General features: G+C 34.3%; 1 protein-coding gene across 7 annotated transcripts in view; it reads right to left on the reverse strand.

The window, feature by feature from the left end:
* Positions 1–293: 293 nt before the first annotated feature.
* The window catches only part of LOC123872916 (fasciclin-2), a 161,331-nt gene continuing 135,253 nt past the window's right edge, over positions 294–26,371 (reverse strand). Inside the window, exons 2-17 of one of the 7 annotated variants that reach the window (XM_045917508.1) lie at positions 13,875–14,037; positions 12,949–13,109; positions 12,237–12,361; positions 11,346–11,486; positions 10,978–11,112; positions 10,280–10,587; positions 9,672–9,793; positions 9,150–9,300; positions 8,416–8,608; positions 7,760–8,034; positions 7,537–7,684; positions 7,151–7,343; positions 3,796–3,991; positions 3,452–3,520; positions 2,752–2,772; positions 294–2,459 (exon numbers count right to left, since the gene is read on the reverse strand). In XM_045917508.1, the coding sequence (XP_045773464.1) occupies positions 2,330–2,459; positions 2,752–2,772; positions 3,452–3,520; positions 3,796–3,991; positions 7,151–7,343; positions 7,537–7,684; positions 7,760–8,034; positions 8,416–8,608; positions 9,150–9,300; positions 9,672–9,793; positions 10,280–10,587; positions 10,978–11,112; positions 11,346–11,486; positions 12,237–12,361; positions 12,949–13,109; positions 13,875–14,037 (2,531 nt within the window). In that variant the 3' untranslated portion in view covers positions 294–2,329. Of the gene's footprint in view, positions 2,460–2,751; positions 2,773–3,451; positions 3,557–3,795; positions 3,992–5,552; positions 6,294–7,150; positions 7,344–7,536; positions 7,685–7,759; positions 8,035–8,415; positions 8,609–9,149; positions 9,301–9,671; positions 9,794–10,279; positions 10,588–10,977; positions 11,113–11,345; positions 11,487–12,236; positions 12,362–12,948; positions 13,110–13,874; positions 14,038–26,371 lie in introns of those variants that run through there. The other 6 variants (XM_045917506.1, XM_045917511.1, XM_045917510.1 and 3 more) reach the window with 6 other exon arrangements.

A 26,371-nucleotide genomic window follows, 5' to 3' on the forward strand; every position in this document is an offset into this window, starting at 1 on the left:
AACGCACCTATAACTTCGGAGTTATGCGCGTTTTAAGTAATTGAATAAGTATCACTCGCTTTAACGGCGAAGGAAAACATCGTGAGGAAACCTGCATGCCTGGAAGTTTTACATAATATACATAATATATACTCAAAGGTGTGTGACGTTTCATACTGAGAATACTGAGAAGAGATCCGTGCTCTGTAGTGAGCCGGCGATGGTGAGAGTAACAAAGGTGTGTTGCTTCAGGTCTTTTTATGATTAGATACTTTCATCTATACATATACGTATTGAGTAAATAAAAGAAAATGTATATTAAAGACATTTATTTTATAAAAATGCGCATTCTTGCTTTCGTTACAATATCATTTCTTTAAGGTGAACGCACACTTATCAGAGCCGAACGCGTCGAACGAAACGAATTTTAGAATTGTGAATATGAAAATGACAATTCCATGACGCGGAGAAGTGTGGGAGGCTTAATAATGATGTATAATTAATGAGATTTCATATACAGAATTCTAAAATTTGTTTCGTTCGACTCGTTCGGCTCGAATAAGTGTGCGTTCCCCTTTAACATCTCATACAAAGCTGACATAGATTCACGAGGCTTATTCCTAGATGTAAATAGTGTCCCTACATAATAAAAGCTTTGATAATAGATTACACTCGATATTTTGATATAAATATAGGTATGTAATATGCGTCAAAAGCTCTTTACATCAGCTGTGTTTTTGATCGTGGATATAAAAATGTACATTAAATAGTGTGTACAGGAAAACCTGTGTTTCAATTTACACTATAAAATATATCTAAAACTGTGAGATTATAAAACGATGATCAAAATCTAAGGGATACAAACATAATCGAAGACATGAAGGCTAAAGTACCTATATTAATAAAACTAGTAAATTACAATGAAAATTAAATACAAACAAGAAATTAGAAAATTATGATCAACATAATTCTTTGAAAAATAAGTAAGTGATTTATATAAACTTTTTTCGAATACCTTAAAGCTATACTGGAGCTGCCATAGAGAAAAATTATCATTCGTGTCTTACTTAAAAAAGTCATAAATAAACGTACATTTTCCAATATGTATTATTGATCACTAGTCCCTAAATCAGTATAGTTATTTCCTATGACTTAAAAACTGATATAAATATTGTATAATAGTAACTAAAACCTATTTGGGACCCGTTAATGAAATTAAAGGTAAGTTTATCTACGGTATGCTTATATAATAATTAAAAACAAATACTAACTACAACAATGCTTTCACATCGATCATAGGTCATGTAAACATTATAATTTAAAATAACGTTACAAAAAGAGAAATAGATGAAAGAGATCTTACCATAGTAAATACCAATTCAATTAGTGAGAAGCATAATGTATCTCTTACAGATGTTTTTATTTACTAAGTATACAAACATAATAGCTATATTTACAAAATTATAAATAACTTATTTACACGACTTACGATAATAACGATGGTGCGTCTAATATTCTGCATTTCTTCACAAAAACGGAATAAACATTCCTAATTCCCCGTTCAAAAATACTCAAACGCATTGTACCTACCTAGCTATCGTAAAATTCTATAAGTGAGAACTTAATGAAAATGTAAGAGAAGTAATCGATTGCAACTGTCCATATTTTCAACAAAAAAAAAAGTTCAATAATATTGTGACTTCAAAACTATTCTAGGTAGTGATAATATTATATACAATCAATCTAGCCTGATCTTAAATACCCTCATAAAAGTACCTAATTTATAAAAGGCACATTTTGTACCTCTTGAAGCAGTATTCGACTTGAATAAATGCAAGTCTTTTATTGTGATAAAATATTAAAAAGTACAAATATTCTATCTATTCAATGAGCGAGATGTGTCTTTTTAAACAAAGATAATAATTAGTAATATACTTTATTGTTAATCAATATTTGAATTTCTATTTAGTGCTAATTAAGTATTTTGTGATATTAACGGCCGAATACAAAAACGTCTCTTTATGTTTAAGAGAGGCATTAGCGTTGAGTCTAATTCTGATTTTAAGTCTGATTTTTGAAATCTTAAAAGTATTCGGCCTTTCAAATATTAAGTGTAACAAAACGCGATAATACTAATAACGCACTTAATAATAAGCGATATAATTCGTCTTTTGGCAGTTTTAAATACTGGTCGCGCTCATCACAAACACACAAGCTTCAATACTCGTAACATTAATCTCATTATATCCATTAATAGTCACGTTTCGAATTATTTGCCCGTACTCTTCCATGGACATCAATATCTATAAAAATAGATTATCATTGTTGCATGATTCATAAGTCTGATGATTTAAACAGCGGAGTTTTTGCCAATAATTGGCCCTCCACTTGTTGCATATACTCGACGTCCATCGAACTCTACTGAAGAATTCCTTTTTATTCCGTCGTCCCCAGTGTCTTTGAGAGGTTCCTTTTCGTCTCTGTGAATAATAAATTGAAAACTTTAACCTTTAACTTTTTTAAACTTCTTAACTTAAAAACTATAATATAATATGTACATAAAAACACAATCACCAATCTGAAAATTTACAAGTGACTATTTTACAGTCGTTGTAGTGCTTGCGATGCAGTAGCGCCTAAAAACTAGATACAAATTGCAAATTAAACTTTTGACAATATTAGCGTAAATAAAAAAGGCATTTGAGAAACAAGCAGTTAAGTTTTTCGTCAAAGTGCAGAAAAAACTCATTGTAGAATATTAGTATATCTTACACTGGAGTAGTTGGAATATAACTACAAGTGACCGGAATGTGGCAGCGTGTAGAAGATAATTTTACTTTATTAATGAAAATTCAGTGCATATTACATAAGTATATATAAATAAAATAGAATAATCGACAAGGAATAACAAAAGAGAAATAGGACGACATAAAGAACAACAAGGGTAAAATATATTAGCCGTACTAACTGACTGAATGAAAAATGAATATGACATGAAATTTGTCGTAAGAGATGTTCCAGGTATTCGATTATTACAACTGTAACGGTAAAATATAACACCTGTCTATTTTATTGAACAGCAAGTTAATAAAACCAAAATAGGTCATACTAGTTGTAAGAAAAATACTCCCACTAAAATTTTAACTTATTGCTTACTACAAATTTTGTGAAATATAATTTAAAATTCTAATGTTGAGGCTAATACTCTATCTAAAAGTACATTAACTAATACCATCGACTAATACTGATATATTTACAAAGGCTTAACGCAAAGCTTACTTGTGTTCAAAATCGATATATACAAATCGGTTGGCCCCAGCGAAAAGCATACATTTTAGATCACCTACGTTAACCTCGAAACATATTTGTATAAAGTTTATGATAATAACTCTCCTCACGAGGGCCAGACCAGATCATAGCATCCGCACACACAAAAGCATGCAGGAAATCGTGGTTTCACGTGATGCCTTACGTCGGAGTTGACACGAGCTTGACAGGCGGCGGCAGGGGCGCGGGGGAAGGCGGCGCGCGCGGCTTCGTGCTGCAATAAGGGAGCGGGAAGCGCCAACCGTACAGACTAGCGGGCAGAAACATCTCTCATCGACACTAACACTTGTTACGGATCGGATAAAGGAGAACCAAAAGGAAAAGGCAACATTGGTAACAAGGAATTTCGATAATATAATGTCGATGATGTGCATAATGATAATAATCTTAAATCTGATTGTGTTAGCACGGAATATAATTTTAAAGATATAAAAATACACATATTTTTAATAGAATTAATCTGAGTAGGAAGCGAATTAAAATAATTACCTTCCCAATTTGGCTTCATCGTCTGAATGTTTCTTGACCCGCCGTCCACAAATTGTAGCAATAACACCTTGCCGTCTAAAGCACAGCAGAAGAAGATCAACAATGATGAGGCAGATAAATACGCCAGCCAATGCCAATCCAATTATAGCTCCACTCGATAAGAGATGCGGAGCAGCAAATCCAGAACGTTCCACACCTGTTGAATTTATATATTTCAAAAATATTTTCATTATAACACAGAATGTATTGAAAGAGCAGTAAACCCGGATACAAAATGATGGTAACAATTATTTAAAATCTTTACTGAAAGAACAAACTTCGTAATTTACTGCTCTTCAAGTTAGTTTTATGCATCGTATTGAAGAAGCTGAATTTGTTAGGTGAAACGATAAAGATTGTAACAAATGTTCTGATTCATTGAATAATTACTATAAATACACACATTTATTACAATCAACAGTGGTGAATAAGGAGTGCTTTCAGGATAAGATATCGTGCACCCAATCACCAACAAATATTTTCAACGTACTGAAATAGTTCAAAAATATAATTTTTAAAACACGAAAGCCCTCCATCTGAATGAAATGGGGTTTGAATGTAAATTAAATACAGAGAAAATGTCGATAGCGAAGTAAATGATGCATAAACATAATTAAATTGTATAGATAACAGAAAGAAAGTAAAGTTGTCAAGATGCAAACATTCCAAATAACTTGAATTGACGCAACATAAATTTTCAAACCCCATAACAAAATTTTGAATCTATAACAAGCGATATGGAACTAGTTACATATAAAATAATATAACAGGAGCATTCTTTTCATAAAGTAAAATTCGATGGAACTCTAATAACCATCACCGATATAATAATAACTTGGGGACGCTTATATGAAAATTCTTATTTGTAGTTTGAACTTGTATTATCCTAAGGAGCACGAATATAACCGCATCAATATAACTTTGATAAAAAGATGGTAATTTCTTTCAAACTACAAATAACGCTATTTGTTTTTCATAAAAAAACCTTGGAAGACCTATTAACAGTTATAATTTAGGACACAAGTAAAATTAAAATCTCTTTCACTATTCTACAATTTGCCAATATGACAAATTTATGTCTGTAAAATTTAAATATATATCATGCTTTAAAGAAACAAATTTTAATATGTATCAAAAAATATGAGCTAATTAAATACACGTCTACTAAATAATTAGATAGTTTTGTCATCTATTACGTAGTTCTAATCTAAGAGGGATTCACATGTCGTAGAGTAGGTATATTAATACAGACCATGCGAATGGTTTTAGTTTAATTAATATCGGAAGGGTGTACACAAATCTAGCTTTGAGAAGGACATGCAGTACATTAATTAGTACATTCCAAGGGAAGTGTAGCAAGTTTAAACTATGTAACATTATTAATATAAAATATATTTACCCATAATTTGATCAGGGTGACACAAACACACTTGTCAAAGAACATTCGAAAGGGGTTAATGCATTTCTTGATGAGCATCTTGACAGCTTTCTTTAGAGGGATATTATTAATCTATACAATGGGATTCAATTTATAAAAATCTAGAACTTTTGGGTACTAATTAATCATCATTAACAGTAGGAGGGTAAAGGTACATAATTATGAATGAAGCTGTACAAAGTTATATTTATGAAATACTACGGACGGTATTTTTTGGACTAAAATATTCAAGCTTATTTTATATTCTTATAATGAAAATAATTTATCAAAAAATGTAAAACTTCATTCAAATTAACAAAAAAAAAACTTGTTTGAAATCACAGACTTTTTCGATTTTTATAATATTTATTTTTTCACATTGGTCAGTTTCATTCCGATTTCATCACAATTCCAACTTGACACTTAGATCTTTTCTACCTAACTACACTTAATTCTATTTCTCTTAATAGCTCAGCAATATTACAATATCAACCATCCTCTTTTCATTCATTAACTTCATTTGGACGATATTCTCTCGTAACATTTAATTTATTTAGAAAGATCTTACTAAAACGAATAAAATAGTCATCAAAAATTCGTACACAAATTTCTTATTCTACATTGAGAAGTTTATTATCCTATAACATTTATTCCAAAACATGGTTTCCTTTTACATCATGGCAGTGTTAATGTGTTTGCCAATTAACTATCTACTGTCTATTTAAAAATTTAACATCATAAAGTCTTTAATGAATTCTACACTAACAGGAATAATTTTTCGCAATTTAATTCAAATTAATTCGTGATAAATCATTATAATGATGACTTTATATGCTGAGGTGTTTTATATCTATTTATACAGCAACAAATTTTATCACATAAACTCCTAAATAACAGTCGTCTTTGGACTTATTTAGTTTAATAAATTGTATAATGGCTAATATGATATTTTATATTAGGATATATATTATAAGCATTGTAACTAGGATGTCCGTACTAGAGTGAGTCCATCGGAAAATGCTTGGACTTCCACTTGGGTTACCTAAAAATATTTTAGATAGCATAAATAATTATATAAATATAGTTGATATAAATTTCATGAACAAAGTATGTTAGTTATCTACAATGACAAATAAAAAATAATTGAAAATGTACAAAAGCAATATAACTTACCATTAAAAGTAAAACAACTTAAAGTATAAGATCATTTTAAATATATTGTGATGCCGATGGGTAATTGGAAGTTAGACTCAAACGCATTACATAAAACACATGCACTAAATAAAGAGACAGACTTGTTAACTAATTAATCAATTATGATTACCAGTCTTCTCTAGAAACTGCAACATCAACTTATATTTTAAACATAAAGTTATAAAAAACGTAAGGAAACCTAAAATTAATCTATAAAATAAGAAATTATATGAATCTATTGTTGACGTTACAGTCCCAGCATTCCTTTTTTCTAGTGACTCTCATCGTTAATTAAGGCAAAATTGCACAACTGTGTCACATTTTAATGCAAAAGCTTAAAGCTCAATCGTAATAATAACTCAATATAAAAATAAACTTAAAACTGATAATACAATCACAATATAATAATACCTTACTTTTGAAAATAATAACATACTAGTATTGTACTTTTGTATTAAATTAATAAAGAAATATAAGACATGGCTAAAGAAACGTCTATAATAAGCACTGAGATGAAACTGAGCACTGACCCAAAGTGTTCACTGTTCATACTTCACAAAATCATACAGACGAGATGGGATGAAAATAAAACTATAACAGAAGACATAGTGAGGTATGCAGCGGAATCTGAGGGATCGGGTGCGGTGTAAACGTCGTAGAAACCAGCTCGGATTGGTATTTGGTTATGTTCTTGGCTGTACTCACCGAGAGCGGTCTGGACATAGAGTTGAGCTGGTTGAGAGAAGCCAAGAGCGTTGTGAGCCCGAACGTGCATTCGGTATCGAGTGTCCGGTCGTAACCCACGAATTTCGTAACTAATCGCTTCGAAAGATTTCAACTCCTCCGTGAAACATTCTGACTCGGCAGCTACTTGCCATTTTCCATTAACTTTCAAGACCTGTAAGGAAATTACTGTTTTGAGTAAAATGTCACATTACAGCTAACAAAATTATTGTAAAATGGCTGAACTTTTATTAATTCTATAAACAATTCTATAAAATTCGATTTTTATTTCTATAAAACTTTAAAATATATTAATTAATTAATTAAAAAAACATTTAGCAAAGTACGAGTTATAGGTATATACTTACAGGACAATAGCTAACATCGTACATGTCTATTGGTTCCCCATTATCAGCAGGTATTTTCCACTGCAGTTCATATCTGTCTGCATATTTTCCATGAATAAGAGATTCTGAACTTATTGATTCTCTCCACTTTGGCTGTTCAGGCGGTGATCTGCAAAAAACATTAGGGTAGAAAAAAAACTTCAATATCAAATTTTATTGGCGACTTCTAGTAAATTATTCTTACCTTCTGGGCATAATAACTGTAATAGGAGCACCCCAACTGCCAACCCCAACTCTATTGATAGCTGCGAACCTAAAGTCATACGTAAACATAGGCCTCAAATTCTCAACAATGTACAGAGAATTGGCAGACCACGTTCGATTCATGGCAAGATTCCAATCAAAGTTTCCGTTTTCCTTAAATTGTACTGTGTAGGCCTCTATTGGAGGGCCCATATCTTCAGGCGGACCTACTATATTGAATGAAACTGAAGTTGCCGTAATAGTATCTTGTTTCGCCTGAAATAAACCGAATAAATAAGAATTCTCTATCGTCCATTATTATTAGGTATCATAATATTTACGTCTTCTATTTATGTTTTCTTATTATCATTTCAATCGGTCAAAAGGGCGTTTTTTGTCAGTAAGGTGGAAATTTAAGTTATTACAGTGATTAGCAAAATTGGTCCAAGGATTTTCATGACATCGATTAAGAAGATTTAAAAATCTCATACAGAGGTCAAGAATCGCAACCGCACTTCAACTAAAAAAAATTGTTGATTATTTTATTGTGATAACCAATTACAGTGTTTTGTAAGAAATACTCGTATTAACAGAAATACCCTAGAATTATGATAAAAGTACTAAAAAATTCAAAGTTAAAAAATCAAAAATTCTTACCTGAACCACAGGTCCTGGAGGGAAGGCTTGTCTCAATTGGATAATGTGTTCTGCTTCACCTAGAGTATTTGTCGCGATACATTTGTATATACCATACAGACTCGTATCAATTGGTGTTATTGTCACATAACTTATGGGACCCGAACCGTATATCCTGACGTGTGGGGTTTCCACCAAGTCATACTCATGGAACCTGAAATAACAGAAATTGGAATTAGTAAATGAACCAATTAAATAAAAATAATATTTTAAAAACTGACCTAAAAATAATTCACTTTATGGTCATCATGATCAACCCATCGCCGGCCCACTACTGAGAACGAGCCTCAGCTTTCAGAACGAGTAGGTGTGACGTCCGCCACGCTGGCTAAGTACGGATTGGCAGACTTAACACGCCTTTGAGAACATTATGAAGAACTCTCAGGCATGCAGGTTTCTTCACGATGTTTTCCTTCACCGTAGGTATATTATACAGTATATTACATAACACCGAAAAGTTAGAAGTGTGTGCCCGGGATTAAACCCTCTACCTTCCGAATAGGAGAAAAGGATATACATATTTTTACTCAAGTAAACTTTTGCAGCTTTTGAATAGTCAAAATAATCTACCACTGGTTCGGAATGACGTTCCTACCGGGAAGAACCAGCAAAAAACTCGGCGGTTGCTTTTTTCAAAAGTTCGATTTACAATTTCTAGGCATTCATGGCGAACATTTCAAAAATTATTCACTTACTTCCATTTAATGGTCGCGTTAGGAATACTTTCAGCAATACAACTTATATTGACAGGCTGTGCATTCCAACTCCAAACTGGTACATTATTCATGTGTTCGAAGGAAGGCCTAAACTGAACAGTTAGATGGCCATTCCGTCTTGCTTCGCCACCTGTAATGATAAGAGCTTTAGAATTAATTCATAGAGAGTAGAATCCGTCTAACTGACGTAGGTACCTAAGGTAAATATTAACTTTTGTTCCTGGTTAGAAATGGAACCTGGTGGTCTACCGCTTATCTGTTGGATCCAAGGGCTGGCTACAGAAAATTCTTGAGATGGCATGTTCGAGAGGAAGTTCCTCACTCTAGAGCCCTGACCACCGGCACCTTAGGTCCTAGTGGGACCCATTTACTTATCATAATATTTTAATGAATGTGTTTGTTATTTAATTTTTGTTGTTTGTTAGTATATTTTTTTAAACATTCCTAAATAAATAAGCGAATAATAGTGATCTCATAATATAGTTGGCTTTTATATTGTACCTTCATTTTCAGCAACGCATTCGTATAAGCCATCATCCGTACGGTTTAACTTTGAAATTGTTATGACAGCACTCGATTCCATTTGATCCCCAGTTTGATGACTCCTGGTTTCTATAGTGATCCTGCAAAATATGTTTTAAATTAGGTATATAAGTTGTCCGATAATGTCCGTATATAAAAATAGCCTCGTAGCATGATCTCCGTCAGAGAAACGAGAATTAAAAAAAAATATTTGACTCTAACCCTTGATCAAAACAGTTGATCGTGGATATAAGATATAAAACAGTTTTCTGAACTCGAAGGACCGTTAGAACGTTTGTAAACGTTCGGAAATATCAGAGACAACAAAATAATCTATGGGACTAACTATTTGGTACTACATACCTCATTTGTCATTTTATATGATTTATCAAACACCTAACCAAGGCTGACCAGAAAAATAAAATACATCGCCATATTGCGGAAAACTCGCCAAACTTTAGTGACCATAGACCATATATACTAGTGGCGCCGCTAGAACAAGTTTTTATATTTCTGGCCAAGCCTTGTATTAGATCAATCAATTTTGTACACCAAAAGAGAAATAAGTAAAGTAAAGTTAAAGTTACCTTCCATCATCGTTTGGACCATTCACGAAACGATCGGTATTGCTCAATTTTCTAAAGCTAATCCGAGGCACCGGCCGTCCCGTAGCTTTACATTCCAATCTTCCCTCCATATTTTCAGCAGCCGTGGTATTGAATAATTCAAATATTCTCGGACGAACCAAAACTTCGACTTCTATTTCAGTTTCGTTGTGGCCAGCCTGGTTTACTGCGCTGCAGATATATTTGCCGTAATCGCCGGCTTCTACTCTATCAAATGTTAGAAGTCCTTTGATTTCATCAACACTGAAGCGGGGAGTAGTGCCTAAGTTCTGTAAAACAATACTTTGCTTAAACCTAACAATTTCAAAATGTTTTCAAAATAAACTTTGACAGTTTGCTATACATTTTTTTACAGACACATTGAAGCGCATAAAATCCTTCATTTTGATTTTTTTATGATTTTAATGTACCCAGTGACACTTGCGCCATTAGTTCACGAATCTACTGACGTATCATTTATCAAAATCAGTTTAGCCATGAGTAGTTATCTACGAGGGGACAACGAGTAGGAACGGACAGAGACACGTACATGTGCATATTATACACATACATACAGGTCAACCACATAACCCTTTTTTTGGGTTTCGCCGCAATTAGGTAAAAATACCTAATACATGCTTAGAATATATGCAAATTGAGTTATTTTCCATCAATATTACCTCTCGTGTAGAAGCTTTGATCCATGAGTAAGTTGGTGGAGGTTTTCCTCTAGCTTTACAAGTGATCGAGGCAGTTTCACCTTCTTTTATTACAACTTTAGTTTCACGTTCTTCCATTTCTGGAGCAGTGTTTACCTAAAAAGTAGCACTGATTAGAATTTTGCGCGTAAAAGCGCCATTTTGCGCCATTTCGACCTGTCGCGATCTTAAGGGTTTAATGCCCAAACAAATAATAATTTAGACAGAAGTATTTAAACAGTACACAATTTATACAATATTTTACACAGTGACTGCAACAACAATAAGTAACAACAATTAGTAGACAATAATTTAGACAGTAATAGAAATTTTGTAAAATTCGTACCTACCTCAAGTTTAATATTTCGTTCCGATAACTCTCCAGTTTGTATAACAACGGCTCGACAAGTGTAAGTACCGTCATCACTTTCTTGGATATTCTTGATCAATAAGCCATTGGCGTGAATAACGTATCTATCACCAGTTGCGATCTAAAACAAAATGATGAAATATTAATCTTCTTCTTGACCTTTATCCCAAGTCATGTCTTCTTCTTCTTCAGCTTTCACCCATGTCATGTAGAATGGAACGTGTCTTTTTCTTCCACTCCTGTCATACGTCAACGCATTTCCCACTCCTTTTACACACATATCCTTTCTTCCACGCGATCCTTTCTTCCAACCTTCTCTTTGGTAATTTAAAATTATGAAATATTAATATATTATGCCTATAAAATATGCACTCCGATTTCTCAATGGTACCTATAATACAAAGTTGCAATCCGCTTATGGCTTCTAAGCTTTTAATGGATTTTAATATTGTATTCCATCTAGTACAGGTTTATTCTAATGTTTTCCGTAGACACATTAGGCATATATATATTTGTGTGTGCAATAAAGTTTTACAAATAAAAAACACATTTCAAAAAGAAAGTTTATTATACATACTACCAGAGTGAACTAGAGTGAGAGAACTCTCGGTTTGATCGTGAATCGACGATATATTAAATATTAGGCTATGGGTGACGTAAAATCAAAGGAAAATAGGACTACCTTAGGGCTACTAGGCGTTAAATGTACAAGAGTTTGTCGCCTGCCACTGACGTCAAGCCTCGACGTTTTGTTAGTAGTTCTATAACTGTCATGAACTGTTGTATTTATTACCTACTTTGACTACAGAACAAACTAGAACGAGTCTACCTGTCATGTTATTTATTAAAATAATATTATCAAAATACTTACACTAGTTCCTTCTTTAAACCAATCTACTGAGGGTGCTGGTTCGGCTGTGACTTCACACATTATTTTAAAATCCTTTCCCTTTGTCGCATACTGATTTTCATTCGCATTTGTCCATGTGATGGCAACTAAAAAAATACTACATGATTAACAAACTATGCTATTGTATGATCTAGATTATACATTTTTAGGGTTCCGTACCTCAATAGGAAAAACGGAACCCTTATAGGATCACTGTGTTGTCCGTCTGTCGTGTCTGTTAAGAAAACCTATAGGGTACTTCCCGTTGACCTACGAGTAGAATTATGAAATTCAGCAAGTAGGTAGGTCTTATAACACAAGTAAAGGAAAACTATCTCACTGCCCATATTATAAATGCGAAAGTGTGTTTATTTGTTAGTTTATTGGTTTGTCCATCAATCACGTAGCAACGATGCAACGGATTGATGTATTTTTTTTGCATAATAAATATCTATAGTTAAAGACCTGGAGAGTGACATAGGCTACTTCTTATCCCGAACAATCCAACAATTCCCAAGGGATTTAAAAATCTAAATCCACGCGAACGAAGTCGCGGGCATCAGCTAGTTGAGATTGCTGTAGCAATAAGGCCGTCTTCGCACCATCTAGTATAGTTTCTTCTAATTTTTTTCTATATATATGTTTGTGTGTGCAATAAAGTTTTCCAAATAAATAAAATATGTGAAAGCAATACCGAAAGTTTCCAAAACCACGCTGGCGCTGAGCGGCATGTTTGTGTAGGTCGCTTCGCAGGTGTAATTGCCTGCCATTGCGGTGGTGATGGACGATATGTACAGGTACTGCAGCTGCTTCGCGGGCATCGGCTCCGTGTAGATCTCGGGCCTAGTGCCGGCTCTGGTAATTAGAAAAATGAATGATTACAAGTGTAAATTAAAAATTTATAACACTCTCGACAAGTGAAGGTTACAGTAACTAGAAAAGAGCTGATAACTTTCAAACGGCTGAACCGATTTGCTTGGATTATAGCTAAGAACACTCTCGATCAAGCCACCTTTCAAACAAAAAAAAACTAAAGTAAAATCGGTTCATTAGTTTAGGAGCTACGATGCCACAGACAGATATAAAGATACCCAGATACACAGATAACACGTCAAACTTATAACACCCCTCTTTTTGGGTCGGGGGTTAAAAACACAGGCTTGGACAGTATACAAATAAGACGTGTGACGTGAGTGATGTGTGACTGAAAGAAACATGTATAAGCGATTAAATTAATTTATATGATAGTGTTTTACTTACACTTCAAGGAAATTTCTAAATAATAATAATTTCTAATATTAATAGATGCCAAAGTGTGTCCGTCAGTTTGCCTGCTAGCTTTTCCCGGCCCAACAGCTTAACCGATTTTGATTAAATTTTGGTACAGAGTTAGCTTACCCCGGAAAACCAAAGCGTTCCCACGGGATTGTCAAAAGCCTATCAGTTTAATCGATTTTGAAGAAATTGAAGAAACAGAATTTTGAGCACGTTTTTCATCAAGATGATGCCCCTAGTCTAATAACAAATATCTTAATAGCAAGTCTTCGTTTCAAAAAAGAATAAATTTAGTGTTCCCTTTTCCAAGTTAACCATAAACAAAAAGTTTAAACGAGTACTAACGCCGCTTCCTTTATAATGAGTCCCTTGGGATCCCTCCACTGCGGCTGCGTGACTAGGGCGGGATCGGGCGCGTCGGCCTGGCACGTCAACACCACGGACTTGCCCACGGCCACCGTCTGTTGCTTCGGCATCGGGAATATCCGAAGAGTTTGGGATGAGCATCCTGCGAAAGAAAAATATAGATTAGCAAGGTTATCTTCTTCTTTTCTTGTTTGGTGGCTTTTTGTAGTGCCAGCCCAGCACAATACACTTCGCCAGTGTCGAGTAGCTTGTGGGAGTCAGATATAACTTTGCCTATTGTCACTTGCAATGTCATATTTTTAGGCTAACGGTTAGCCAAAAAATATAACATTGTAATAATAAGCGATATAATGTTATAAGTTAGCAGCTAACCTATAACATGAAGTATATCGCTTTGCGATACTAAATGAATAAAATATGTTTATTCGTAAAGACTCAGGTCGTAGTGTAAAAGGTGCTTTTTATTTTAATGTTTTATTGTATTTTAATGTGTTATCAAATTAATCGTGGTACGTGGGTACCCGTTACATAAACTTCAATTTTTAACGTTTTGTTACAAGCTGAGGTTAAATTAATTTTTTGAATTATTAACAGCAACAGTTTTTTCTTACTACTGCTCGTATAAAAGCTTAATTACGTCGGTTTGTTTCAAACAAGTTAGGTCTCTTTACATTTTATTCCCTTTTGTTTTTATATGTTTCCAATGAAAAAATTAATTAAGTGGCCCTTTCATTGACGAAATTAATAATTATGTAATTACTTAAATTATAATTTGTTTCAAAACAAAGAAAGCCAAAGAAAATCTTGACTGCTTGGCACCAAATAAAATAAATTGGCCATTACTTGAACGAAATTCTAGTAAATACTTGATTCCTTTAAGTTAAACTCAAAGTGTGGTTCCGAAGGGTAAAACTCTTTAATTAAGTTCACCGCAATTTATTCAGAGGCACGTGACAAAGTTTCTTATTTTATAGCTATAAGGTAGGTGCTTCTAATTAGTCTTACATTTCTACGAAAATGTAGATTTAATTCTATAGTAAGTAAAATTTTGTAAAGTTGAAGTATACTTAACACGGGACAATTCTAAGAAGTTGGAAGAGACATAATTAAGTATATTATTAATTACTTTGTCATAATATTTATAATGATGAACTTTCGTGACTATAGGAAATAAGCTTTTGCTTTTGCCCGCGATTTGGCCCGCGTAATATAATTCATAGCATTCCAGGATAACGTCAAAATCAATCAGTGAGAGTATTTCAGAGTAGGATCATATGTTCCGGTGATCACCCCCTACTTATAATATAAAACTGACCAAACAGCTGAAATAACGCTACTATTCTATCAATAATGATTAGTATTATACAGAACTGTGTTACATGAACTAAATAATGTATTGTGTCCTTTATACAATATAATACTTATGATTGAAAATAAAGCAGATTTTACAATGACAGTCATGTCCGCGACTTACATCCGCAAGACAATATGATATATTAGTATGAGGGGAGGTTGACTTTTTCTGATACAATACACGCTTGTCATACAACTCAAACATAATCTTTTACACTATAACCATCACCGTACACTTCACTGAAATATCGTCTTTATTATCAAAGCTATAAGGATAGTAATTTTAGGCATATAAGTTTGTAAGTCAACGTTGCACACTGTACCGTTTCATTCCATGAACGCATCAAGCACATGGAATTTTTTACAGCGCTTTTTAGGTATGCGGCCTGCGTATGGGGATCCCTCCTTATCCCGAAATTTTTCGCAACAAACTGCGCTCGTTGCATTTTATACGAAAATGTAAGAAAATACTGATACACAGAACGAAGATATTGAGATTCATTTTCAAAAAGAATCGCAAAAAGCATTCGTGAAATGCACTTTGAGTGATACTTTCCTTATTTTCCGCGAATTCTATTTCACTTCTTTGATAAATAAACAAAATTTTGATTAATTTATAAAGGACTAGACTAGATGAAGCCTATGACTTTAGGTACACGTGGAGGATGGATATACTTTGGTTTTAAAACAAATTTAACTTTTTAATTTTTCAGTATAAAATTATATGGCAATTCAGGGTACCTGTGCAATTACTTAGCTTTTTTCATTTTCAGTCATTGTGGTGTGAAAGCGTAACTTACCTGCAAACATTCAAACTTAGGATAAAGGATTAAGATTCTTCGCAATTTAAAATTACCATTTTCAAGTAGAACTAAATAAGTTCAGTTTTTTTAAGTTAAACTTATAAAGGTACTGTGTTAAGTATCTTGGTTTCTCATATCAGTATACGAAACGTACGCTTGATGGAATACAGACAACCCCTGACTTCAGAATACAAAAGTACAGTAAGTTCTACAAAAGTAGATATTTCAGTAAAAGTATAACAAATGCCGTGTTCTTCATAATACGCGACCGGCTTATTTCAGCGCATGATTTTTCCAAGAGTTTCCTTTTAAAATGCAAATTGGATTCTTATTTATTGGTACGAGCGACGTCTCTTGTGAATCGGATAGAGACATAATATGACAAATGAAATAAGTATCACTATGCAGATTAGCCATCTGGACATTCATCATAGTGCACAAGTGCGCAAAAATTCTCTGTTCCCTTACTCGCATAGCCCGGTGGGTCGGCAATCCTACATGACAAGAGAGAGATCAGGCTGGTTTATTCTTCAATTACATCGCAATCAACGAACGGATAGAAGAGATATTTGTATGAATAGGTAAAGTTAAAGACCTGGAGAGTGACATAGGCTACTGTTTATCCCTGAAAATAAAGAGTTCTCATGGGTTTTTAAAAACCTAAATCCACGCGGACAGCTTATGTATTATAAACACAATAGAGCACTCTGAATAGACAAAAAGCATGATGTCATTTGGTACACTATAATTTAAATATAACTAGAGAAAAAAAATCAAACTTATGACTTATTTCAATGTTCATAAGCATAGACAGAAAGTCAAAAAGCTCAGAAAATTCGAAGCTCAGATATTTATACATATGAAAATGGTATGAAACTATATTACTGCCAAAAATCTCGACATGAAAGGAACCAATAGTTAACAAGGTAACAATGTTATTATAATTACTTAAAAATTAAAATGGTGAGCTATTTTCGCAACTTCTGATTACAGGTTTCTTTTCTAAAGAATTCATTAGAATAAAAAAATTCGGTTCAACTTCATCAATGGCCCACAACGAAGTCTATTCAGGCGCACCAAAATTACATCAACGAGGGGAGGTCGGGGAGACGGTGGACAATTTTACCAATGAGGGTAGGTAAGCCACATGCAGAGAGAAAATTATATACCATTCTCGACCTTATTGAAATAACTATATGACGTTCAAGTTAAAGATAGACGGTAAACGGAGTGCTAGAATATGAAGCCTGCTCAATTCCAACAAAAGAAGCCAATCTCGTTCCAGTGTCCGATCTTATTTGTACATTTCAAAGCATTAATTATACTTCATTATTCTCTCTCGTCTGGCTTTACACTGAATAGCCAATGTCAAGTTTGTAGTTATTTACAAGTTAATGAAACTATATGCATAAGTATGGACTCCGTCTGTGCCGGCGCCCGCCGACATACACGCGGCGCCCCTTTAGAGCGCTTCCCAGTCAGTTCCACCACCAATAAACACCAGCAGAACACAAAAACCGGCCACTTCTAACAAAATAGCTCTCCAAAAAGACACAACACGCACGCCAGCAAACGCCACCACAGACGAAGTCCTAATTATACTTCTTTGCATACTATTTTGTGATTTGTGAAAAGTCCTGAACTTTCATCATGATTTCATCGCTAGCTAGTGAGCCAGCGATGAAGTCATGATGAAAGTGAGACCCGTGCCGTGGTAGTGACCAGGGCACGGGTCTCCTCTCAGAGTGTGAAGGGTTTGGCCATAGGGCTGGCCAAGTGTGAATTTGCAGAATTTACCATCGAAAACATTATGAAAAACTCTCAGGTATGCAGGTTTCCTCACAATATTTGCCTTCGCGTTAAAGTTCACAAGCGATATTTAATTACTTAAAACGCACATAACTACGAAAAGTTAGGGTGCGTGTCCGGGAAGTATGAACTTGGCGTTCATTCTAATATACATCAATGGCTCACACGACAGCTGTTGCCGCATTGCTTTATCTTTAATTCAATTATGTTTCTATGATTTTGTAAGGTGCACAATAATTTCAGAATGCTAGACCACAACGCTGCTGTCACAGGACCATATTACAAAGAAGTTTGTGTGAAATTACAAACCAGGTACCTGGCTGTATTTAATTTGAATTCACCTAGAGACAGGCGAGAGCTCCGTGTATCTTATTACTTTAGTCTGTGGTGTAGAATTGAAATAAGCGAGCGGAGGATTAAAGGGTTTGTGGAAAATTTGTACGCTTCATAACAAAACCGTCACCCGGTTGATCCCCACGCGGTTTCGAATTACCAATTACGTTCATTCTGCCTCCTAACAAGGCTTTTGAGTCCATTAATAACGGTGACAGTCTAGCAAATAAGCGGTTTTGTTTGCGGCTCTAATTAATTAAGGAAAGATTAACCGGAGTTTGTATCGGGTTTCTAAGATTGTTCGTTACAAACTGTGTCTTTCTAAGACAACGTTGATGGTTTCAAATCAAATACCATTCAGATACATGATTATGTTATTATTTAATAATATTAATATTTATTCTATCTTTTTTTGAACAAATATATCTAATCGAGGGCTGAAAAAGAGTTGCACTAACAGCTGATGATTATTCATTTATCTAATAATTTCGCTATAACTTTAAAGTGAATTAATGACAGAGTGATAATCTAAATCATTTATTACCTGATCACTATATTAATTTAGCAAATAAATTTGGCGATTAGCAATCAAAAAAAATATGCAATTGATCGAAAACACGACGAAACGCTTTCAGAAAAAGAAGGTCCCGTCCATGTGTTTGACTCGTCTTGGCACATGCACTGCCAGATCTGAAGGCATGCAAAGAATCTGGAGGCACTACCGTGCCTCCAGATTATATGACTTTAACTTTGAATTCTAGGCGTCCCACGTTCGGTAATTTTATAAATGGGATGTTCTAGGGTTTCTTAAAATCTTTAAGATCTATTTGTTCGAACAGCAATCCATTCTAAAACAACTCGGTAACAAATATAAATTCTCGTTGGATGGAAAGCAAAAGTTATTTCACTCCAAAGCTACGTAAATTCCAATAGTCCAACAAACAGTTTCTCGAAATTGAACATAAATAGTAAAAGGTCGTTTTGAGTAAACCCGGAATTTTGACGTAGCCCTTTTGCAATTCAACTAAACATAAAACGAAATTGGAATAATGTAATAAATTCAAACAATTTAAGGAGGCCTTGCAAAACAATTATTATTAAATACTAGCTTATTTCCGTGACTTTGTCCGCATGGATTTACTTTTTTTAAAGACCCTGTTAGAATTCTCAAACTCCAAACAGACAGACAGGCAACAAAGTGATCCTATAAGGGTTCCGTTTTTCCTTTTAAGGTACGGAACCTTAAAAAACTGTCATCAAAAGTCTCATCGATTTATTCAAACTCTCTTTGTAACATTATGAAAAGTATTTTAACCTTTACAAACAAACCCATAACAAATATCTTATTTAAGTATGTCAAAGTAACCCTACGTAATTTCAAACGATTGTCGAACAGTTTGTTGAAATTGAAAATAGGTACCACACATAGTAAAAGGTTTCTCTCGGAGTGAAAGTCGTATTTTTTAACAGAGCCCTTTTCAATTCACCTTTATAAGAATGGTCGAATCTAATGATGAAATGAACCGTGACGTAAGGTTTACCTGAGACCTTACGTCCCAAAGGAAATTACTCATGCGACCTGTGGTACAAGGGTCCATACAATTGTATATCTTTTGGTTATATTGGAACGTATGTTATGGATATACACCCCTTTAGCAGAGTTGGAAACTCCCTTGTTTTATTTCATTTTTTAAATCACACTAATATTATAAAGGCGAAAGTGTGTGTGTGTGTGTGTGTGTGTGTGTGTGTGTGTGTGTGTGTGTGTGTGTGTGTGTGTGTGTGTGTGTGTGTCTGTGTGTCTGTGTGTCTGTGTGTCTGTGTGTGTGTGTCTGTGTGTCTGTGTGTGTGTGTGTGTGTGTGTGTGTGTGTGTGTCTGTGTGTGTGTCAGTGTGTGTGTGTGTGTGTGTGTGTGTGTGTGTGTGTGTGTGTGTGTGTGTGTGTGTGTGTGTGTGTGTGTGTGTGTGTGTGTGTTTGTTACTCCTTCACGCAAAAACTACCGGACAGATTTGGCTGAAATTTAGAATGGAGATATATAGTATCCTGGATTAGCACATAGGCTACTTTTTATCCCAGAAAATCAAAGAGTTCCCACGGGATTTCGAAAAACCTAAATCCACGCGGGCGAAGTCGCGGGCATCGGCTAGTTACTTAATATTTTGTCAAAAATATCTAAATACTATGCCATTGCGTCTAAAGGTAGTCATAGAAAATCAACGTTGGGACTTTGGCATCTCAGATTCGAGTTCTAGCGGCCACGCAGGTTTTAGAATTTCTTAGACTCAACATAGCCTGAGTGACTTTGAGAGTGTAGCACTGCTATTTACAACTTGGTACCTTCTGAGAACACTATAAATAAATAATGGGATAAAATAACTATTCCAATATATTTTTACATAAATGTTATAAAAATAATTTAATTAATGATTCCTGAAGAGAATTATCATTATTTGTAGAAAAAATATGCTACAAATATGTTCTACATTTTTGTATAACGGTTATGATATTCGTTTTAATATTTCAGTCTTCTCAGTTTAGGAAACACCATAATCTTTAAAAGGTAGAGCTTCCTATTTACTGTGGTATTTAATTTTAAATGCATGCAACATATTATTTCTAGTTAGCTTCTTGTAAAATTGTAAACGTACTAATAGATTTAAGCACGTTCACGATTCTTATCTTGCTAAAATGAACGTTTTTTAAATGATCAAAATACACTTAGCGATATATTTACGTAGGGTAGATAGGTACTGTGATTAATTACTCCGGCATTATTTCCCAATTAAGCCCACCTTCCCCTAACTTGGCGTCGCCCGAGGGAGCGCAGACAACATGGGTCTGTGCCTTTGGAGATGAAAACAAGGAAATCTGTTGTATTAACGCTTAACTTGGATTAGGGCACAAAGGTGGAAAGCACGCGTAATCCTATGAGAATGAATACGGTCGCGTAAAGACTAATATTCCTTTGTATGTTGGGTTGAGATTTATTCTCTTGTCAAATATAATTATGTAGTAAGTATGTTAGCATGTAGTGGCACCAAAGACCTCTAAGTATGTAGTACTCCCAAGGTCCAAGACATTCCAAGACATTATGTTCATATTATTATTACATGGCGTTCGAAATCCGTTTTCGCTCTAGAGCATAGAAATATTTAGAAATAATAGAATACTTACGCGTGATATGTAATCCCTTCGTCTTCGTCTTAACCTACTTTTCTTTGATCATAATTTGTGCTTTTCCTAATTGCAAACGACAACATTTTTATTACACGTATACATGTATAAACGTTCATGAATGGAAACTGTCAGTCAGGTCATGCGTCCTTTCATTGAAGGCATAATTTGTGGGCACTGTGTCACTGTGTCTTACGAGTAGGTACTTGGCAGTCTGCACTCTAAGTCTAGATGACTATGTTGGCTATTTATTTCTTTTTTACTATCACTGACTCCGAACAATTTCTCCGAAAAAAAAATTCGGGGTGCAACTCGTTTTTACTGACATCTTGAAATTCAATTAGTAGATTTAGGCAGCTTTTTAGAACACGATTTTCGTAGCTACAGGTAATAATTTAGTTCAATGAGATGACAAATTTATCACAGAAAAGTAAGATTCGGTTATGTTTTACGATGACTGGAATGCTATAATTTAGTACTACAGTAAAAGACTACTAGAATATGTTTCCCTACTTAAAACCGGTGATAAGAATGATGGCAGCGTTTCAGTCTTAAGTTTTATAACACAGGGGCAGCCATACGCTTCCTGTCCGTAAAACCAGGTGTTTAAGTATTTCGTATCACCATTACTGGCGCTATTAGGGGTAATGAAAACCGTTTCAGTCGTAACAATAAATTTTCTTCTTTACACTTTAGCCAAACGCGCAACCGAACCTCCCCCTGCCCTGGTCCGCCTTCATTATCAGTTAAGAGGGTCCTCCGTGAAAAAAACATTAAAGCCCTATCTAAAACTCGCTGAGTACAGGGGTGTAACCAAGTGGAACTTAAAACAATAGCAATACAAGGGTCAGGCCTTTTCATCGCATCCTACTTAAGCCGGAGATCACTCAATATATGCTGAATTCAGAGAATTTTTACGACGAATATTTTAGACCGCTTTATTGCATTTGAAATTTATACAGGCCCGTGGGTGCTATAAATTTTTGTTGAATTTCCCAGAAAACAATTCACTGTGTTCTCTCTTATTAAAACCACACATAAATGTTTCTCGCTGAAGAGGGTAGGGGATAATTCAACTTGAAGAAAACGGGAAACGTTGCAACTGAATTTGAGTAGGTATGCGACTGTACTTTTTACAAGCTTTTATTTAACTTAACGTGTTGTCAGATCTTGCAACGACGAATTGAGTTGAAAATATATGGAAATTACATATAACTTGAAATATAGCTTAGATAGCAATGTGGGTAATAATATGGCACCATGGTGTTGGTCTCATGATGGAGTTGGGAGGTGGCCATAGAATTCAACTTTTTAACACTACTTCATCGTGTTTTGGGCCTTTGCGTTTGTTTTGACATATAGACCGAGATAATCTTCAGGATCTTATGATGTGGCCAGAAGGTGATTTTAGGAACTCCTCATTTACCCATAACTCCATTAGTTTGGATTCGTTGAATTTGTCTTAACATATTCGTTTTAGTGTGTGGATCAAAAGCTTGTTTATAAAAAGTTTCTTTCTAGGCTCTAGAATCTAAGCTCTTTGGAAATTATACATTATCTACGTTTGGCATTAATTAGTTTCATTTGCCAATCGACCACCCTTTAAAATCTAAAATAGGTGGCAAATTGATCCAATTTCACCCCTGTCTACCCAGCAGGCCATTAATTACTTGATGCCAACCGGGCTATGCCCCTGTAAGCCTATTCCTCCGATTATAGTACGCAAACAAACCAACATGATTACACCCGCGTTTATTTATTACTTTTCCTGAACTGACATTGTTGTAAAATTTTCCTTGTTTATGGGTTTGAGTTGTCTTAATAACATTCCAAAAGTTTTGCGGTAGGTACCTACAACTTTTTTAGGGTTTATTAAAGATGCAAGCTATCCTTATGCCTTTCCTCAAAATTGGTTAAACGGCTAGGCCATGAAGACACTTAGACAGCCGTGCCTTGCATACTTGACTGATGTTATTATGGATTGTATTATATTTGTGCGGCGTATTTGTGGATCCAAATATCGTGAAAACTCTTTGATTTTCCGGGATAAAAAGACTCCTAAGTCTGTCCCCAGAATGTAAGTTACCTTTGTGTCTTTCGACAAAATTAGTTATACGGATGGACCGTGAAAACGTAACAGACAGGCAAACATAATTACACATTTATATTATTAGTATGGATCGTATTATTTTTGTGGATCAAAATCTTCATTCATTTTCCAGGATAAAAGTATCATGTACCTGTCCCCAGGATGCAAGCTATCTCAGTGCTTTTGCTAAAATCTGTTCAGCGGTTGTGCCAAGAAAAGGTAACAAACAGACGTACCTACAGGGTTATTTTATATTTATTTATTATATTATCTATCAGTATAGTATGGTTTCGATTAGATATGAAAACAATATTTTTTTACATTATTAGGGAACACTTAGTGGGTTTGTACTCTAGTATTATAGTCTATTTATAGCTATAGTCTAGTACAAACCTGTCATCAATAAAAAAGGACTTGCGTAACTCAATAACTAACTCACGCACCGGAAAGAAGTCCTCGAGATAACTCGCCTTGTACTTTGACCAATGATCTTATGAATCGTCACCTACGCGCTTATTACTCTCAATTCACTATAATATTAGATAGAGAAAAATAAACTATGACAAAATTTTGAGTTTCGTATTACAACTACCTAGTAACCTAGCTGATGCTTGCAACTTCCGCGTGGATTTATGTTTTTAAAAATGTCGTGGCATCTCTTTGATTTTCCGATATAGAAAGTAGCCTATGTCAGTAGGTGTATCCAAAAAACACATCACTCCGTTGCGCGTTGCTCTGTTGATGAGTGATTGGAGGACAAACAAACACTGGAGATCTATTAAAATAAAAATAAAATAAGAAAATGAAAACAAAAAGTTTTTATAAGCATCAGTTTCTTGGTGCTTCACTGCGGATGGCTGAATTTTTTCTGTAATTTTAAGATTCGAGTTTATCTTCCTACGATGTTTTTCAGAAGTAGTGTAAGTATAGGTATTTTATTTAGACGATATCCCTTAATTTAAGTTGGTATAGCCCATATTTATAATACGTACGTATATAGTTTACAATTTAATGAACTTCATTAAAATTAAGTAAGATGTTTTCAGAATTATAACTTCAAGTATCTATTGGCTTTACTCGGAAAAGGTTTGTGTACGTCTTGTTGAGTTTAAGCATAAATAAATATAATTTCCGTAAAAATTTAATCCGTCTGACGTCCCATGTGCTAAGAATTTATGGCAGATGATCCTTTGTCCAAAGTAAGACTGCAGCACTAAAACAATTAGATTTTCTTTGAAAAAGGTTTATGTTACATCTTGTTAAATTTAAGCGAATAATTTCCAATTCCGTATAAAATTTAACCCGTCTTAGCATCCCGTGCGCTAACAATTTACGGAAGATGATCCTTTATTCAAATTTTGATGGCGCTTTGTGTGGACGTCCAAGGCGCTGTTGCTTAACAGTCTGGGAAATTGCATGGAAATTTCCATCTTAAACGAGGACTGACATGAAAATCTTAATACAGTTAAGTTTATCCAATGTTTATTTCTTATTTGGGTATTAACGTTAAATTAATAAGAAATAGATGAATAAAAATATGTTTAAGTAAAGTTATAAGTAAGTATTTTCAATAAATAAAGTTTAGAATAAAATTGAAATATGTAGATATTTCCATAGTTGAAAATTACCCTAAAGGAAACTAGGCTTTGAAATGATAAAATAACTAATTATTATAAGAAATATAGCTAATACCAGCTATACTCGCGTGCTATATAATAAAATATACTAGGAAGCTTCAGCCGTGGCTAGTTACCACTCTACCGGGAAAGATGTGCCGCCAAGCGACTTAGCGTTCCAGTAAGATACCGTGTAGAAACCAAAGGGATAAGGGCTTAATAAAAACTGACATATACCCCTTCCAGGTTAGCCCACTTCCATTTTAGACTGCATCATCACTTACCACCAGGTGAGATTGCAGCCAAGGGCTAACTTGTATCTGAATAAAAAACATCAAACAAGAACTAATAACATTTTAGCTAGGAAATTGCTTTTAATCCTATGTGTAAAGCCAGTACAATGGTGCTAGTGTTAGGTAGAGTACAGACAGGAATGTGCAATAATCACGTCGGCGTCAACCATGATTTGTATTCCACACCTCGACCGATCCGTCTGGCCAGATTAATTATCTATGGCGCCCCTCATGTTTGCAAATTAGACCCTCTGACTTTTCAGTGTTAATCTTGGTTTGCGTTTGAATTTGTTTAGGAAAGCTTCACTACAAAGCTATGACTCTAATAAGTGGAAGTTTCTTGTAGAAATTAAATTTATAAAGTTTATGTTTAATCATTAAATTTGTAACTTCAAATTTGCAAATCAGGCTCTCTGACTGTCATCGTAAATTTTAGATTACGGTGAAATTGGTTTAGGGAAGTAATTAGGAAGCTGTTGAGTTTATTATATCTACCTATAACAATAGGTAAGTGAGAGTTTCTTGTACAAGTTGTTACAAATTAGATCCTATGTATTTATTTCCACAATTTAGTGATTGCTGATACATATTTTGTTGCTAGAAATTGTCTTAGTTTCTTAGATACTTATTGCAAGAAATTGTTCAAAAAAATCTAGCCTTTTACTTATTGTAATTGCTTATGTAAAGAGGCCTATACATAAGCAATTACAATTTGACCATCACCTTTTAAAGTTAAGTTTAATATTTGCACTGGAACACGTTTATGTTATATCTATCTAAATATCATAAATCTAGTTGTAAAATACTCTGAATAATGGTAAAACTGCATCAAAATTCATACGCAACAATATTGCCAAAAACTCGTTGCGTCTGTAGTCTGTACCTATAGATATAAGCCATAACAATGTATAGTAATCTCAGCAAATGTGTAACAAATACAAACACAAATCCACCGTCTCCTTGGAGCTAGGCTTAGTATTTTAACTGCGACACGTATCACGTACTC

This window comes from Maniola jurtina, chromosome 16 (assembly GCF_905333055.1).
Source record: "Maniola jurtina chromosome 16, ilManJurt1.1, whole genome shotgun sequence".
Lineage (NCBI taxonomy): Eukaryota > Metazoa > Arthropoda > Insecta > Lepidoptera > Nymphalidae > Maniola > Maniola jurtina.